This window comes from Saimiri boliviensis, chromosome 7 (genome assembly GCF_048565385.1).
Source record: "Saimiri boliviensis isolate mSaiBol1 chromosome 7, mSaiBol1.pri, whole genome shotgun sequence".
NCBI lineage: Eukaryota > Metazoa > Chordata > Mammalia > Primates > Cebidae > Saimiri > Saimiri boliviensis.
In genome coordinates, this window is record NC_133455.1 from 98,474,298 (window position 1) to 98,492,047 (window position 17,750).

Here is a 17,750-nt window from a genome sequence, read left to right on the forward strand (position 1 = left end):
AATCAACAAAAAGCTATCATTTTAATAAGTGGTAAAATTATAATGCTAAGGTTATGGTGACTCCAAGTACACTTACACAATGCTGGTGCAGGCTTAAATCCATATAATTTTTAGAACACAGTTCAGTGATATAATTCATTTTTTAAACAAATATTTGAACAACTTTCAAATAGGCACTGGGGTAGGCAAGAAAGCCACAATCTTCCTCTCACACAGTTTGCAGCCTGTTGTGAAAAGACTGATTTTTTAAAAAATAAGAAAGCGGGCGGGGTGCGGTGGCTCAAGCCTGTAATCCCAGCACTTTGGGAAGCCGAGGCGGGTGGATCACGAGGTCAAGAGATCGAGACCATCCTGGTCAATATGGTGAAACCCTGTCTCTGCTAAAAATACAAAAAATTATCTGGGCATGGTGGCACGTGCCTGTAATCCCAGCTACTCAGGAGGCTGAGGCAGGAGAATTGCCTGAACCCAGGAGGCGGAGGTTGCGGTAAGCCGAGATCACGCCATTGCACTCCAGCCTGGGTAACAAGAGTAAAACTCCATCTCAAAAATAAATAAATAAATAAATAAATAAGAAAGCATGGTAATCGTTTTAATAGAAAAAAACTGAGAGTGCTAAGGAGGCTCACAACACAAACATCTAACCTAGTGTGACCTAGTCTAACCTGGTATTGGGGAAAGCTTCCCAAAGAAATGATCCTGTTAACCATTTGTTACTTACTGGTTGCCAAACACCTTGCTAGGCATGAGACTTAAATGATAACACCACACGGTATCAGCCTGGAAAAAGTTAACAGTCTAGAAGTGGATGTTCACAATCACAACAGATGTGGTAAGTACAATGACCAAGAGGAGAGAGAGAAGGGAGATGAAGTGAGCAGTCGAAGGAGACAATCATTTGGGAAGTGATGAGTACAATAGTTAAGGGAAAAGGAAGGAAGAAGTAGCCAGGAGCAACAGTGTGAAAAGAGACAAAGCAAGAGTCCATGTGGACTGACATGTGGAGAAAGTTAGCTGTAAAACATGATATAAAACACAGATGAAGGAGTCTGAGGAGCTAGACCAGGCGTCCCCAAACTATGGCCCCGGGGCTGAGGCCATTTATCCGGCCCCCCGCCACACTGCAGGAAGGGGCACCTCTTTCATTGGTGGTCAGTGAGAGGAGCACAGTATGTCGCGGCCCTCCAACGGTCTGAGGGACAGTGAACTGGCCCCCTGTGTAAAAAGTTTGGGGATGCCTGAGCTAGACCGTAAGTTCAGGTTTGAACATGAGTCTTTGAGACATCTCAATCAGCAAGGTAAAAATGATCAATATGCAAGTAGAAAATACAGGTCTGGCTCTCAGAAAAGAACTCTGAATTGGAACTATCAGTTAAACAAATTATCCTGTGACTATTCAGGAAATGAGGAGAGAAAAGATCAGAGTCTTAAGAAACACAGACATTTAGAAAGCTGCCTTAGAGGAGTCCAGGAGAAGAGAGAACAAAGAGCTGAGCAACTGGTCTGGTCTCAAAAGCCAGAGGATGACAGAGTTGAAAGACAAAGGAAGTGGTAAACGGTGCCAAATGGGTAAGAAAAGTAAGACTAGGCCCCAGAACAATAATTCAGAGGTGGGATGATGACAGTAACAGTCAGGTGGCAGATGGCTGAGGTGTGAAGTTCTTTTTATTTAAAGAAGTAAAACCAAGGCTGAGCATGGTAGCTCATGCCTGTAATTCCAGCACTTTGGAAGGGCAAGGCAGGAGGATTGCTTGAGCTCAGTTGTTCATCACCAGCCTGGGCAACATAGCGAGACCTCATCTCCCTCCACTAATATCAAAAAAAAAAAAAAAAAAAGTAGTTGAGTATGGTGCCATGCACCTGAAGTCCCAGCTACTTAGGGGTCTCAGGCAGGAGGATCACTTGAGTGCAGGAGGTTCAGGTAGCAGTGAGTCCTGGTGGTGCTACTGCACTCCAGCCTGGGTGATGAAGTGAAACTGTCCCAAAAAAACAAGCAAACCAAATAAAACCCAGAAGTAAAACCAGTAGGTAATTTTTGTTTTTGAGATGGAGTCTCACTCTGTCACCCAGGCTAGAGTGCAGCAGTGAAATACTGGCTCACTGCAAACTCCGCCTCCTGGGTTCAAGTGATTTTCCTGTGTCAGACTCCCAAGTAGCTGGGACTACAGGTAGGCACCACCACGCCCAGCTAATTTTTGTATTTTTAGCACAGATGGGGTTTCGTCCTGTTGGTCAGGCTGGTTCTCAAACTCCTGAACTCAGGTGATCTGCACGCCTGGGCCTCCCAAAGTGCTGAGATTCAGGCGTTAGCCACCGCATCCAGCCGGTAGGTAGGTGCTCTTTAAAAAAAGTTTGCTGATGAAGGGAAACAGAGGTAGCCCAGGAGGCAGAGGTTGCAGTGGCCCGAGATCATGCCATTGCACTTCAGCCTAGGAGAAAGAGAAAAACCCTGTATAAAAAATTTTTTAAATTCAAAAAAATTCAAGATTAGTCTACACTAGAATCACAACTACCTAAAAGCATATGATGCTTTCATATGATGTATATGAATGATGAAAACACTTGTAATAGGAGTTGAGGTCATTTTTTTATATTATGTTCACTGTATAATAAATTATGTGGGAGGAAATGATCCCTCAAGATAAGATTTGATCAAAGTTACACAAATAACTCAAGTTGGGAAAGCTAAGACAGGCACGGAAAGAAAAATAAGGTACCCAACTAAGGGCCTCTTGGTGCCAGGTAGAATGTGACATCAAAAGTGGCAGAAAGGGGGATTCCAAAGAAGCTTTACCAGTATTACTTAGATACTGAAATGGAGGGCAAGAATGATTTGGCAGTTTTATGGCATTTGGGTTTATATGTGTATTTGAAATAGATAAATGTAAGGGATCCTTAGTTCTAAGTAAGTAAGGCTGAGAGATTTTTACATAATTATACAATATAAAATGTATGCTTTTTTAATGTAAGCATGATATAACGGATGCAATATTACAGGTAGAAAGTATAACAGAGGAAAAGCATGTAACTTCTGAAATCTCAAATTTAGGAGAGTTACAGACACAAGGCTTATAACATTATGTATCCATCCACATATAATTTATTCCAGGGAATACTTGGGAGCATTAGGAAAATGAGTTGGAGGAGCCAACACAAAAGGAATGGTAAGCAGAGCGTCCAGGATTCCAACTAGGTAAACTTCCCTGGGATACTCATGCAGTCAATAAGGAGGGAAGATTATTATCACTCACATTGTAATTTACAAAAGGGTCTGGGTTGTATAAATTAGAGTATGTTGAAGCTTTCGAGTTTACCCAGCTTCCAGTTAGTAGAATTATGTGGCAAGGCAAAGTGGTTCCCGTCAATACTATATTCATTTGCAAATAGTCATAAGAAAGAAAACATATGAAGCTCCAATTATCCAAAATTACAACCAAACTGAAAGGTTAGATTCTCTTTAAAAGTTAACTTTTGGCTGGGCGTGGTGGCTCACGCCTGTAATCCAAGCACTTTGGAGGCCAAGGAGGGCAGATCACCTGAGGTCCGGAGTTCAAGACCAGCCTGACCAATAGAAACCCTGTCTATTTAAAAAAAAAAAAAAGTTAACTTTCAAAAGTTGAAATATTATTACTTGGTTCATATTAAAATTTCAACCACCCAATCTCTTCCACAGCAACAGGATATAACTAAACTATCTGATTTCAACCTATTCCCTGCCAGTTCTTCATGGGATGCATACTCATGCACTGAGAATGCAAGAATTTACAAATATGTACAATTAATAGATATTTAAAATGCAGTTCTTACACAGAATAGAATGGTAGTTACCAGGTGCTGGAGGTGAAGGGGTGGGAGTGAGTATGTGATGGAAAGATGCTGACCTAAGAATACAAACTACCAGTCAGACAGGAGGAATAAGTTCTCAAGATCTACTGTACAGCAAGGTGACTACAGATAATTATGCTTATTTCAACATTACTAATAGTTTTTAAACATGCCCATTACAAAAAAAAGATAAATATGTAAGATGATAAATATGTTAATGTGCTTGATATAATCATTCCATAATGTATACAAACATCAAAACATCACTTCATGCCTCATACATACAATTATTGTCAATTAAAAATAAATTTAATTAGGAATCTTTTTAAATTAAGTTCTTCCTATCTAGAACACTTCACCTCCTGTCCTTGAACCTAGCTAATTTCCAGTTCATCATCTAGTCACTCCCTCCAAGAAGCCTTCCCTGATGCCTTAAGATGACTCATCATAGCAACAACTTACCACACTCTATTGTAATGTTGGGTTTACTAGTGTGAAACTCCTATTAGAATGTAAGCTTCCAACCAGAAGCTTACATTAACCTGAGGCACATTAACCTGACCCAAAAGTCTGGTGCTTAGCACCTAGCACAGCGTGTGGCAAATATAATGAGTAGAATTAATATTTGTTTTTTTGAGATAGGGTCTCGCTCTGGGCTGAAGTGCAGTAGCATGATCACAGTTCACTGCCACCTTGACCTGAAAGGCTCAAGCAACCCTCCCACCTTAGCCAGTGTATACCACTATGTCTGGCTAATTTTTTAAAAATGTTTTTTGTAGAGACAGGGTCTTGCTTTTGTTGCCTAAGCTGATCTTGAACTCCTGGGCTCAAGCAATACTCCTGCCTCAGCCTCCCAAAATGCTGAGATTACAGGGGCGAGCCACCATACCCAGTCCAGAATATTTAAATGAATCATAAAGATGCAGTAAAAATAGATACTCTTCAAAGGAATTTTACTCTTGGGAAGAGCATTTCAAACCTTTGCCCCACTCTCCTCTGCCACTATCTCAGGGAGATAAGCCTGAGAGACACTGCCTTATCCTGTTCTTACCAATACTCGTTTCTTTCATTGAAGATTAGTGCAGGAAGAGACCTAAGAGGTTAGGCAACCCAATACCTTCATTATCCAGAGAAGCGAATAAAGCCAACTAGTCAGTAACTTAAAAGGTCAATACACAATGTCTTATCATTTGTTCTTCCATCAAATACTTCTCTTTGTCCTCCCATTCCCCAATATTCAACCTCTCTACTAATAACTAATATAATCCTTCTCCAGTTGTCCCCATCCACTACAGTACATCAGCTTTAATTTAGATAAATGGGGTGTCTGTGTGTGTGTGTATGTGTGTGTGAGTGTCCACATGCGCGTATCTGTAAACATTAGTAGAAGCCTATTTTTATCCCAGTTTATAAATTTATCAACTGTTACCAAAAGTTAGATCATAAATTCTCTTAAGAACTGTGATTTATCTTAATAACATCTAAGAAAATTTAAAGCATTTATACACAGTATGTACTAAAAAACAGTGGTAACAACTACAAAATGGGAAAAATAAAAAACCCAATCTGAAAATAAATTATTTGTATAATATCATAAGAAACATTTTTACATCCTATCACAGTCAAAGGTTTTATTATCAACTAGCTAGCCTTACCTACACTGATCTACCAATTAAATATTAAGGGCCTACCTAAAAGCCGCTTCCCAAAAGCAGTTCATTCCACAAACATCAGAGGGCAGCATCCAATAGGGATTCCAGTAACACAGAGAGAAATCTTTACACCTAACAGAGTAAGACAGAAATAAGAGTATTTTGAAATGTGAGTATTTTGGTTTGCTAACAAAGAATTTACTCAGTAATACAGTAACTCTTCTATTTTAGAGCAAATAAAATTGCAAATCCAAATTGCTATGATAAAGATTTTGGAAAACTGATTTCTCTCTTACTTAGGGCACCATTATTTTAAATAGAACTTTAGAAAAACCTTAGAGGTAGACTATACTACAGATTGGGAAACAGTTTTCCAGTGTGATTCCTCTTGATATATTAAAATCCTCTTCTCAGATAACACAGGCAAATACATCTTCTAAAGTTTTCTTCATAGGCTATACCTCTAGAACAAAATCCCTTTGGGACAAATAAAACATTTGCTTATCCTCAAACACAATACAAATGCCACATATGCTGGTGGAAAGGGAAAAGAAGATTTTTAATGCTTTTAAATTAATCCTCAACCCAAACTACCTGTATGGTGTTTTCAACTAAAAATTAAGATACTGTAATGGCCAAGAGGTATATGAAAATGGTCAGCATCACTAATCATCAGAGAAATGTATATTAAAACCACAATGAGATACCATCTCACCTAGTTATTGCCAAAAAGACAGAAAACAACAAATGCTGGCAAAGATATGAAGAGAAAAGGAAACACTAATACACTGCTGGTAGGAACATAAATTACTATATAGCCACTATAAAAGACAACACAGAGATTCCTCAGAAAACTAAAAATAGAACACCATATGATCCAGCAAACCTAATGCTATGTGTGTGTATATATACACACACATGCACGTATTACTTACATACATAGATGGGCACGGGGGATCACATCCATAACCTCAGCACTTTGGGAGGCTGAGGTAGGTGGATTGCTTGAGGTTAGGAGTTCAAGACTAGCCTGGTCAACACAAAAAGACCCCGTCTCTAAAAATAAAAAATTAGCTGGACACAGTGGCATGTACCTGTAACTCCCAGCTACTCAGAAGGCCGAGGTGGGAGGACCGCATGAGCCCAAGAGTTTGATGTTGCAATCAGCTGTGATTATGCTACTGCACTCCAGCCTGGATGACAGAGCAAGAGAGACTCTGTCTCAAACAAAACAAAAAGAAACAAATGTAAGCCCCACCCCACCCCAAAAAAATGGAAATCATGCCGATATTCACAGCCTAGTATCATTATCCACATTATCTCAGTTCCATATTATACAAGCCACAAGAGAGGATCAAGTCTGGTCTTTCTTCTTAGATTGCATGTTGGAGCCAAAAAGGAAAAAAGAAAACACCTTATATTACAAAAAAAAAACAAAACAAAACAAAACGTTTTTCATCATGATTTCTGTTCAAAATAATAGTTTAAAACTCACTGGGTACTGAAGTATGTACGAAGTCAGGGTGAGTCACCAAACCAGGTCACTTCACTATCTCATCACTATGTAGCTCTGTGCTCCCTCACCACGAATTCAATTATGAGAGTTACTGTGCTTGTATCAAATGGGCTATGAAATTTCTGATCGCACGTCTCACAAATGGCAACAGTCTAAGGCAGGGGTTCTCAGCCCTGGTAGAGGGTGCCACACAAGACCTATTACATCAGAATCTCTAGGAAGAGGGTCTGGCACTGGTGGTTTTTAAAATGCTGCCTAAGTAATTCCATATACTACTGCATACGGAACAAGAAGGTTGGAATTTTTTAATCAATAGAAATAAGTTACACTGTAACTTTGTTTTCCCCTAAAGAGGCACCATTTTCTAGCATAGCACAAAAGGCTACATACCTTCATTTAAAAGGCTCATAAACCAGAAAGAGAAGAAAATGTGTATATATCAGTAAAACTTATGGCTTGATTAGAAAATCTGTGTTTATACCCTCTCAGGCATGGCTATGTATTTTTTTTAAGTCTTTGACTTCATACTACAAAGTCAGATTCAGTGATGGTAGTAACAACTAACTTAGAGTTCTTTTCAGATTCAAGTACTTTCACACCAATTTTGACTCACAAGAAACGTTTTAAGGTAGATACAATCTTTGTCTTTCAGACAGACATTATCACAGCTTTATTTCAACAAATCCACAATTTATTTACAATCAACAACTAATGTGGACCTTTGTTCTATGAAGAAAAATAACTAATCAGGTAATGACACAGCCTGTCAAACTCTACAATAGTCAAGAAATGGAAATGGATATCTCATAGACAAATTCAATTTTTCTATAAAATTATTAAAATTAAATATATTTAACAATACCATTTGCATACTCAACTTGCACTTTAAATTGCAAGACAAATCAGTTATGCATTGTTTTCCAAACTTGCCTGGTCTTCAGGTCACTTGTTAAAAATACAGATAAAGGATCTTATCTCATACCCAGTTAATCAAGACTCCCCAGAGAAGTGGCCTAAGAAGCTGAACTTTTCACCAATACACCCAGATAAGCCTTAAAATCAGACCTGAATGAGAAACACTGTATATCAAGAGATATCAAGAGTTAACTTAAAATTTTTTTATCAAAGTACTGATAACTTCTCTTATGATAATCCTATTTACTGCAACTTAAAAAGGATTAAATTTTGAAAATTTGTGTTTCTATGAATACCTCAATCAATACATGCTATTAAGTACCATTTAGAAAATTTTTAAAGCCCAAGAAACAAATCACCCACCACTATTAACATTTTCATATCTTTACTACCCATATTTCAAAAATATCTTCCTACAAACATTTGACTAGAAAAGTTAACATGCACGTTGCCAACATGCAGAAGTTGCCGAAACGGCTTCATCTTCATTAGTCTCAAATAAATGCCCATGTGAGCTAGAGAAAACACCTCAAACTCTGTCCTCAGAAAATATGCACCAGGGAGCTTCTAACTCAAGAGACCCTCTTGCAGTATTACAATTAAAGTGTATTTGGGGGGCAATTTTTTTTTTTAAAGTTGATGCAAGATGGAGAAGCCACAGACATAAGAATTAAATTCAACAAGACCTGAACATTTAGAACAACTCAGTAATGAGTTTAAACTTTGTGAAGCTTTGAGCCACATCAAGAATCCTGTACTTTTGCCAGTATCAAACTAGGTACCAAGTATGGTGGATTAAGGATGATCACACATTCTGACACTTGTATTAAGAAGTAGTATCTGCCAGCCAGGTGCGGTGGCTCACGCCTGTAATCTCAGTACTTTGGGAGGCCGAGGCAGGTGGATCATGAGGTCAGAAGATCAAGACCATCCCGGCTAACACAGTGAAACCCGGTCTCCACTAAAAATACAAAAAAATTAGCTGGGCGTGGTGGCATGCGCCTGTAGTCCCAGCTACTAAGGAGGCTGAGGCAGGAGAATCCCTTGAATCCAAGAGGCGGAGGGTACAGTGAGCCAAGATAGTGCCACTGCACTCCAGCCTGGGTGACAGACTGAGACTTTGTCACACACACGCACAAAAAGGTAGGATCTAACTCCACTCATCCAGAATCTACATGGGCTCTGTGATTGCTCTGACATATAGAATACGGAATATAATACTGTGGCAATCTCCAGGCCCTTGCCTTAAGACTTCTACATCCTATTTCTTGGAACTCTCTTTGAACCTGATCTTCAGGTTATAAGAAGCCCAAGGCACATGGAGAAGTCACTTGAGAGAATGCAGATCAACAGCCTCCACTGAGATCCTAGTGAAAAGCCAGCATCAACTGCTAGCCATGTAAAAGGGCCACAATGCCACATCATTCCGATCTACCAACCTGCTGCTTCCTCCCCGAATCACAGAAAACTAGCATCTTGTTTACAGTCCTCGTCTCAGTACCAAATCCAACTTTCCTCTAACCATTCATTTGGTAAGTCAATAAAGTATTGACTGAATAACTACCTACACAGGTCAAACACGGGCAACACAATAATGTGATGATCAGTAAAACGGACATGGATCACACTGTGTAGTGGGGAATAACAGAATGTCATCTCAGATATTCCCATGTGGAAGACCTACCTAACACCCAGGTTACACAATTCTTCAGTTCCAGTAACCTTTACCTCCTTTTCCCTTCAGTTAAAAATGGCAAATCCTGGCTGGGCACAGTGGCTCACATCTGTAATCCCAGTACTTTAGGAGGCCGAGGTGGGTGGATTGTTTGAGCCCAGGAGTTCAAGACCAACCTGGGCAACATGGCGAAACCCCATTTCTACACAGAATACAAAAAAAAATTAGCTAGGCATGGTGGTGTGCGCCTGTAGTCTTAGCTACTTGGGAGGCTGAGATGGGAGGATAGTTTGAGCCCAGTAGTTTGAGGCTACAGTGAACTGTGATCACACCAATGCACATCAGGTCTGGGCGCCCCTGATAACTGATAGAGGGAGATCCTGTCTGAGAAAAAAAGAGAGAGAGAGAGAGAGAGAAAAGAAAAAGAAAAAAAATGGCGACTCTTGGCCCTTGTCATCACCTGAAACTGCAATCCTTAATCTCCAATACCTCATCTCAGACTAGTCTCTGATCTACTAATTATGGTTCTTTTTTCCTGAGACAGGGTCTTGCTCTGTCACCCGGGGTGTTCAGTGGCACAAACACGGCTCACTACAGCCTCAATCTCCTGGGCTCAAGCCATCCTTCTGCCTCAGTTCCCAAGTATCTAGGACTATAAGCATGTGCCATCACATCTGGCTAATTTTTGAAAATTTGTAGAGACCAAGTGTTGCTTTGTTGCCCAGGCTTATTAATTCTTTATATCCCATTACATGTGTGGAAATCACTCAGACCTCCAATCACATGCTTCCTAAGCTCCCTCCTCTACTCATTTCCCCGCTACCCAGACTACCTCATATGGTTCATCCACTCATGTTCCTATACCTACAACTTCTACCTCCTTCTTTCACTGTATCTTTTCAGTACAATCTTCAGTTGAAACTGAGTTGTTTATTCACATTCTCAGATGAATACTGAAGAACAGTTAATGATATGACTCTGCTGATTAGGAGAAATATAAATTAACTGTCTTCCCCTTAGCTAATCTCATGCCTACTACCAACTCCATATGCATCCCCTTGTTGCCCATCTTTTTCTTAGGGGTCCTTAAAGATCTTCTTGCATCAATTAGTCTTTCTTTCTCCTTAACCGGCAATCTCTATTTGTGTAGTACACTCTGTAACAGTCCAGTTATTCACTCCCCACATTTAACTGTAAAAGGATTACACAACCCTGTTCATTACCATGTGCCTTGCCTACCTCTGACAGGGGAAGCATATATCCCTGCATCACTTATTGACTTTGATCTTATTCAAGTTACTTGCTGTGGCCAAAGTAATGTGCAAAGACGGGACACTGTGGCAGCAAAGCAGAAGCTTCAAATGGGACTGTGAAGTTCAATCTGCCTTCTTGCTCATCCACTACCATGAGACTAGGGATATCCAATGAATGGACTGCCCCTTCAGCCTGGATCCCAGGATGAGAAGATATATCAAGCAAAGTCATGGCCACAGACATGAAATGTGTGCAAGAAATAAATGCCTGCTATTATAAACTGCTGAGATGGGTGGGGTTGTTACAAAGCAAAGCAGAATAATGCAAGCATAATTCCCTTTTAAAGTGTATGGTTTTTAGTATATTCAGAGTTGTGCAACCATGACTCACCAATTAAATTCCTCAGTATATAGTCAGGAGGACTGAAAAAATGTTCACAGAAAAACTGTGCATGAATGCTCACAGCAGCATTATTCAGAATAGCCAAAAAATATGAAACAACTCAAATGTCCATCAAATAATAAGCAAAATGTGGTATATCCATACAATGGACTATTATTTGTACATAAAAGGAATGAAATACAGTGATACAATGCTACAATGGATAAACCTTGAAACATTATGCCAAGAAAAAAATCCAGCCTCAAAATGGCACATACTGTGTGATTCCCTTATGTAAAATGTCCTGAACAGGCAAACCTCTGGAGACAGAAAGTAGATTCATGGTGGCTTAGGACTGGGGGACTGAGGAGTGCAAGGGGGGCAGTTACTACTAATGGATACAATGTTTCTTTGGTCGGGGGAGGGGGCAGAGAATGATTAACTTCACAAATGTTTAACACAGTCAAAACTGGACGGGAAAAATCAAGTTCTAAGTAAGTTTCTAGATCGTAATTCAATGTCAAAAAACACAGTGTATAGGAAAGATGATGTTCTTTCTTTACTGGAAATATAAAAACATATGCACTAGTGAATACATATGCCGCATGCCATTAAAAAAATCATAAAACACAGGTATTGCTGTGAAGTAATTTATTTAGTTTCTTAACTCCCAAATACCCATTCTCCCACTCTGAAAAACTGGTGTTGGAGATTAAGATAAAGAGTAGAAACTCACACTGAGAACTTACGATATATCAGTTAACTTATTAGAAGCAATAAGATAAATTAGCAAAAGCAACTCATCTAAAGACAGCACTTGTATGTTTGGGCCAAAAAGAAAAAGTAAAGTTTGAAAATATTGGAAAAGTAAAGGCAGTTATCCAGGTTCTGGTTATTAGTTGCTTAAAACTGTTGAAAGCAGAATACTAAACATTCAACATTCAAAGAGGTAACTCTATTCAATAATTTTAATGGGGCCAAGTGTTAACATGAGCTAGGTAGGTATGTCTTCACTATATCCATACTGACATTCGAAAGCACTGAAGTCCTAAAAAGTAACTTTTTCACTGTGGATCAAACTGAAATAAAATGTTACTATGGCTCATCTCAAATTTTAAGGCATAAAGCATCTAGCTCTAAGTAGTTTGTCTAAAAGTGACCAAGAAGTAGAAAAAGGTTTCTTTGTGGTGATGAAACAATTTTGTATCCTGATTGTGGGGGTGGTTACATGTATTTACATGTGATAAAACAATGCTCGCCACAGTAACAGTTGTTGAAACAGTAGTTTATTTAAACCAAATTACAGACGGTTTTTTTTATATACATACATACAAACAAGTCAGCCAGGCTGGCAAGCAGTGATACAAACACAGTTCATTACAGCTTCAACCTCCTGGGCTCAGGCCATCCTCCCATTTCAATCTCTGGAGTAGCTGGGATCACAGGTGCATGCCACCATGCCCAATTAATTTTTTGTATTTTTGTTGTTGAGTGTTTTGTCATATTGCCCAGGCTGATGTAGAACTTCTGGGTTCAAGAAATCTGCCCACCTTGGCCTCCTTGCTAGGATTACTGTGCCTGGTTATACTTTTAAATTAAACTGGAAAAAGTAATTTTCATTTCAAAATGTCCATGATAGTCAGGATGTTTCAGTGAAAACCATGCAAAACTTAAAGCAGGCGTCCCCAAACTTTACACAGGGGGGCCAGTTCACTCTCCCTCAGACCGTTGGAGGGCCGCCACATACTGTGCTCCTCTCACTGACCACCAATGAAAGAGGTGCCCCTTCCTGAAGTGCGGTGGCGGGGAGGGGCCGGATAAATGGCCTCAGGGGGCCGCATGCAGCCTGCGGGGCCGTACTTTGGGGACGCCTTACTTAAAGAGGCAGTGACAAATTTAGGCATATTCAGCATAAGAATGTGACAGTATGAATGAAGTGCTGCTGCAAGGCAACAATGCAACTTCACAGCATGTATACCTACCCTGTGACTGTGCAAGAGAAGCAAAGATGCTTACAGACACATTAAAGTAGGCCATTCCCATGATACTGCCAAATCACTGTTATTTAATTTTTAACTAATTTCTTTCCAGCTCAGGTGTGGTGGCTCACACCTGTAATCCCAGCACTTTCGGAGGCCAAGGCAGGTGAATCACCTGAGGTCAAGAATTTGAGACCAGCCTGACCAACATGATGAAACCCCCATCTCCAGTAAAAATAAAAAATAAGCCAGGTGTGGTGGCACATGCCTATAATCCCAGCTATCGGAGGCTGAGGCAGGAGAATTGCTTGAACCCAGGAGGCAGAGGCTGCAGTGAGCTGAGATCATGCACTTCAGCCTGGATGACAGTGAGACCCCATCTAAAAAAAAAAAAAAAAAAATAGCTGGGCACGGTGGCATATGTCTGTAATCCCAGCTACTCAGGAGGCTGAGGTGGGAGAATCCCTTAAACCCAGGAGGCAGAGATTGCATTGAGCCAAGATCGTGCCACCACAATCCAGCCCAGGTGACAAAGCAAGACTCTGTCTAAAAAAGCAAAGAAAAAAAATTAGCTAGGTGTAGCTCGCATGCCTGTAGTCACAGCTACTCAGAAGGCTAAAGTGGGAGGATCACTTGAGCCCAAAAAGTCCAGGCTGCTGTAAGCCATGATCTAGGCCACTGTACTCCAGCGTGGGTGACAGAGTAAGACCTTGCCTCAGAAATAAAAAATAAGATTTCTAAATCAAAAGTACCTATTTTTTCATCAGCCAAACAAGTTTCCCTTCCAAAAGCACAGAGTGATATTATTTTAATTAATTACTAGTATGTATTAAGCACTATGTGTCAGATTTGCACTAAGCATTTGCTATGGTCTGAATGTTTGTGTCGCCTCAAAATTCGTATGTTGAAATATAATTACCAACATGATGTTAGGAGGCAGGGCCTTTTGGTAGGTGACTAGGTCATGAGGGCAGAGCCTACATGAATGGGATTAGTGAAGGGCCTTAAAAAAGGGGCCTGCCTTGCCTCTTCTACCATGTGAGAACACAGGGAGAAGGCGCCATCTATGAACCACGAAATGAGTCCTCATCAGATACCGAATCTGCTAGTTCCTTGACTTGGATTTCTAGTCTCCAGAACTGTAAGAAATGAATTTCTGTAGTTTCTAAGCTCCCTAGTCTATGGCATTTTGTTACAGCAGCTCAAACAAAGATAACACTTCACAAATATGTACTGTAGATACCACTATGATCTTCAATGACCTAAAATATAAGGTATAGGGTATTGGTTTGCAATAACGAAGCGGAGATTAGTTAGTAATTCAACTCTTTTTACTGTTAACTGATTCAACTCTCTTCAAACGTAACTGCAGAAAAAAGGGCAGAAACTTCATTAAAAACAGTAGCGCAAAAATAGTGGCCAAACTATTCTCAATTTTTGGTTTTATAACAAGCTGGAGCACATATCTAAAATATATATTCCTGGGCGCCAATGGCAGGCATTTTGGTTTAACGGGTCTTAACTAGAGCCCAGGGACTAGAATTTTTCCCAGAGGTCAGAAACTGAGGGGGGAAAAAATTTAATATACATTACCAAAATATTAGCTAAAATGTTGTTGTGTCAGGCACCATACTAGGTACTCTATACCAGCTATTTAATAATATTTAATTTCAATTCTCATAAACAATTCAATACCATACTCTTCTGATGATGAAAACAAGTTCGAGGTCAACACAGTCAGTAAGTGACAAAGCTGAAGTCTGTGACTACAAAATCCTTACTTCCTATCCTTTAAGTTCTCAGTATATAACATTAGTGTTCCCAGGATCCAGTGGAAATCACAAGTCTATGGCCTAACCATATTTAAAATAGAAAACTGACATAATTACCTCCCTGTGTGACAATGAGACACACAAAGGGCATGATGGATCCAGAAATGGTATCACTGAAATATTTAGTAATTTCTTGACTCCCCACTACCAATACTGCTGTATAGTCATAGATAAAATTTTGATAATCAATGTCAGGACTCATCAGTGAAATATGATAATGTAATCACCCTGAGTAACTAAAATGCAAAAAGTAACTAATATGCAACACAGCGGTATGAAGTACTGATGTCCGGTAATAACTACTGCTTTCTGTCAAACACTGAGGAGCTTAATGTCTGTCCACATTGAAGAGTTTAAGAGTCTCTCCTTATAGAAGAGCCACTCCTTATCCAGCATTCCTCATCCTTTGAGGCAACCCTCCTCTCCAACACCAACCATGTTATTCTGTTTACCACACAGATGTGCAAGCGACACAGAGCCAACCAATCAGAGCTCCCCATCCCAAGTAACATGGGTGCACAAGTGGGCATGCAATCCAAGCAAGACCAATGAGAGTCTTTTCCTAGGATTCTGTATTTGAGATTACAGAACTAAACCCACAAGGAACAGAAAAAAACCCACGAACAAAGTTTTGTCTTTAATGGAAGAGTTCCCAGTCCTTAAGGTTCTTTGAGCTGCCCTGATTGGAAAAACATGTAGTTTTTCCTCCAATTCTATTCCTTCCAACAACTGTATAACCCTATACAGGTTTTGCTTAAGACAATTTATTCTTCATCAAAGACAACTAATATTACAAACTAAGTAAGGTAATCTAATGTACAGCCTGGTGACTGAAGTTAACAACCTGTATTGTATACCTAAAATGTGCTAAGACAGTAAATCTTAAGTGTTCTCATCACAAAAAGAAGGGGAAAACCCTATGTGAGGTGATTAATGATGTTAACTAGCTTGACTGTGGTGATCATTTCTCAATGTATATGCACGTCAAACTATCAAGTTGTAAGCCTTAAACATATACAATTTCTATTTATCAATTTTACCCTAATAAAGCTGAAAAAAATGTAAGTTAAGTATTACCTACATTTTACAGGTAAGAAATTAAAATACAGGCAAGTGAGACAATTTAGCCAAGGTTTCACAGCAACCAGAGCCAGAATACTGAGAACACATTTACCTGACTCCAAAACCTATGTATTTTCTGATTACTAAAATCATGGCTTCAGACACAATACACAAATGGATAACATATTTCACTGAAAAATTGTTCCTTTCATTTTAAAGTTCTTACTTCAAGGACTTGGAAAGACTTTTCTAAGTATTCTGTTGCCATGAAATTCTATACTATGAATAGTTTTTATAAGATCTGACCAATGACACTTGGTACAAACCTAGATCCCACATTTAAAATAAAAGAGAGAAATAGTAATCATAATCTTTCAAGTAAGATGGTATCAAAAAAGGCAAAAATGCAGTATACCTAAGTACTACTGAAAAGAGGAAGCTGCTGGCTTGCCCCCACAGCCCCACTGCCCACTGAGTCCACTATCTAAACTAGACCCTTATCTTTCTTTACAGAAAGAGCTCTTATATAACACTTAACGGACATAGTTTCTAATCCTCCTCCAACAATGATCAGCTGTGGAATCTTGACAAAATGATTTATACATGGAGAGGTTACGGATTTCTATACCATATCTCATGGTGGCCAAAACAGTTTTTTGTTTGTTTTTGGTTTTGAGACAGCATCTTGCTCTGTCACCCAGGCTGGATTACAGTGGCACAATCATAGCTCACTGTAGCCTTGAACTCCTGGGCTCAAGTGATCCTCCCACCTCAGCCTCCCAAACTGCTGGGAAACACATTCAGCTAATTTTATATATATATATATATATATATATATATACTATATATATATAGAGAGAGAGAGAGAGAGAGTACATATGGGTTGTTGACCAGGCTGGTGTCAAACTCCTGGCCTCAAGCAATCAATCATCCCCACTCAGCCTCCCCAAATTCTGGGATTACAGCTGTGCCCTGCCAAAAGTTGATTTAGTTCTATGAGATTTCGATAAAGATGTTATAAATGATGATAGGTAAAATGGAGCCCTGAGGTCTTAAAAACTTGTCTGACCTTAATCAAACCATAGGTTAAAACTTGACAATCGAACTTTTCCACGTTGTTCCTCTGCCAAAATGGTTTCTTATGCGCGAAAATGTGGTGACATGTTGTTGTTCATCATATTTTTACTAAGACAGATACACCTTTACTTTTAACTCAGATGTATGCCTCATTTAAAATAGTCATGCCACTCAAAGGATCTAGAAAAGTACAGCATTTCAGTTGACTCAATCCTGACACATAAAACTTAACCTTTCAGCACTGACTCTATTGGATGTTTATTAAAAATGAGGCTCTTATTTTCAAAATTTCAAATAATTTTATAAAAATTAGCTGGCTAAGCAAACACAATTTGTAAAATTTTGTTACAAAATAAACTAAGACCAATGCACTAAAAATGCAATGCTAACATCAGTCTAATTTCATTCAATATTTAATTAAAATGTTGCTTCCTTACAATTCTGCTCAATATAAAAATAATTCCTATTCCATAATTGTAAATGCCTCACAATAACGTACTGGGCCATAAGCAGTTTGGCTTTTTTCACGAAGCTCATTCAAGTCTTCAGTGATTGCTTTCTCCTACGACTGAGAGTCCTGAT

General features: G+C 39.3%; 1 protein-coding gene across 8 annotated transcripts in view; it reads right to left on the bottom strand.

Annotated features, from left to right (window-relative positions):
• The window catches only part of GXYLT1 (glucoside xylosyltransferase 1), a 64,711-nt gene that overhangs the window by 45,525 nt on the left and 1,436 nt on the right, over positions 1 to 17,750 (bottom strand). For 6 of the 8 annotated variants that reach the window (XR_012518539.1, XR_012518541.1, XR_012518540.1 and 3 more), the window contains exon 2: positions 5,517 to 5,609. The exons of the other annotated variants lie outside the window; for them this stretch is intronic. Coding sequence is in view for 2 of the 6 variants with exons in the window: in XM_003926658.4 (XP_003926707.1) it covers positions 5,517 to 5,609 (93 nt within the window). In the remaining 4 variants the exon portion in view is untranslated. The remainder of the gene's footprint in view (positions 1 to 5,516; positions 5,610 to 17,750) is intronic. 8 annotated transcript variants of the gene reach the window in all.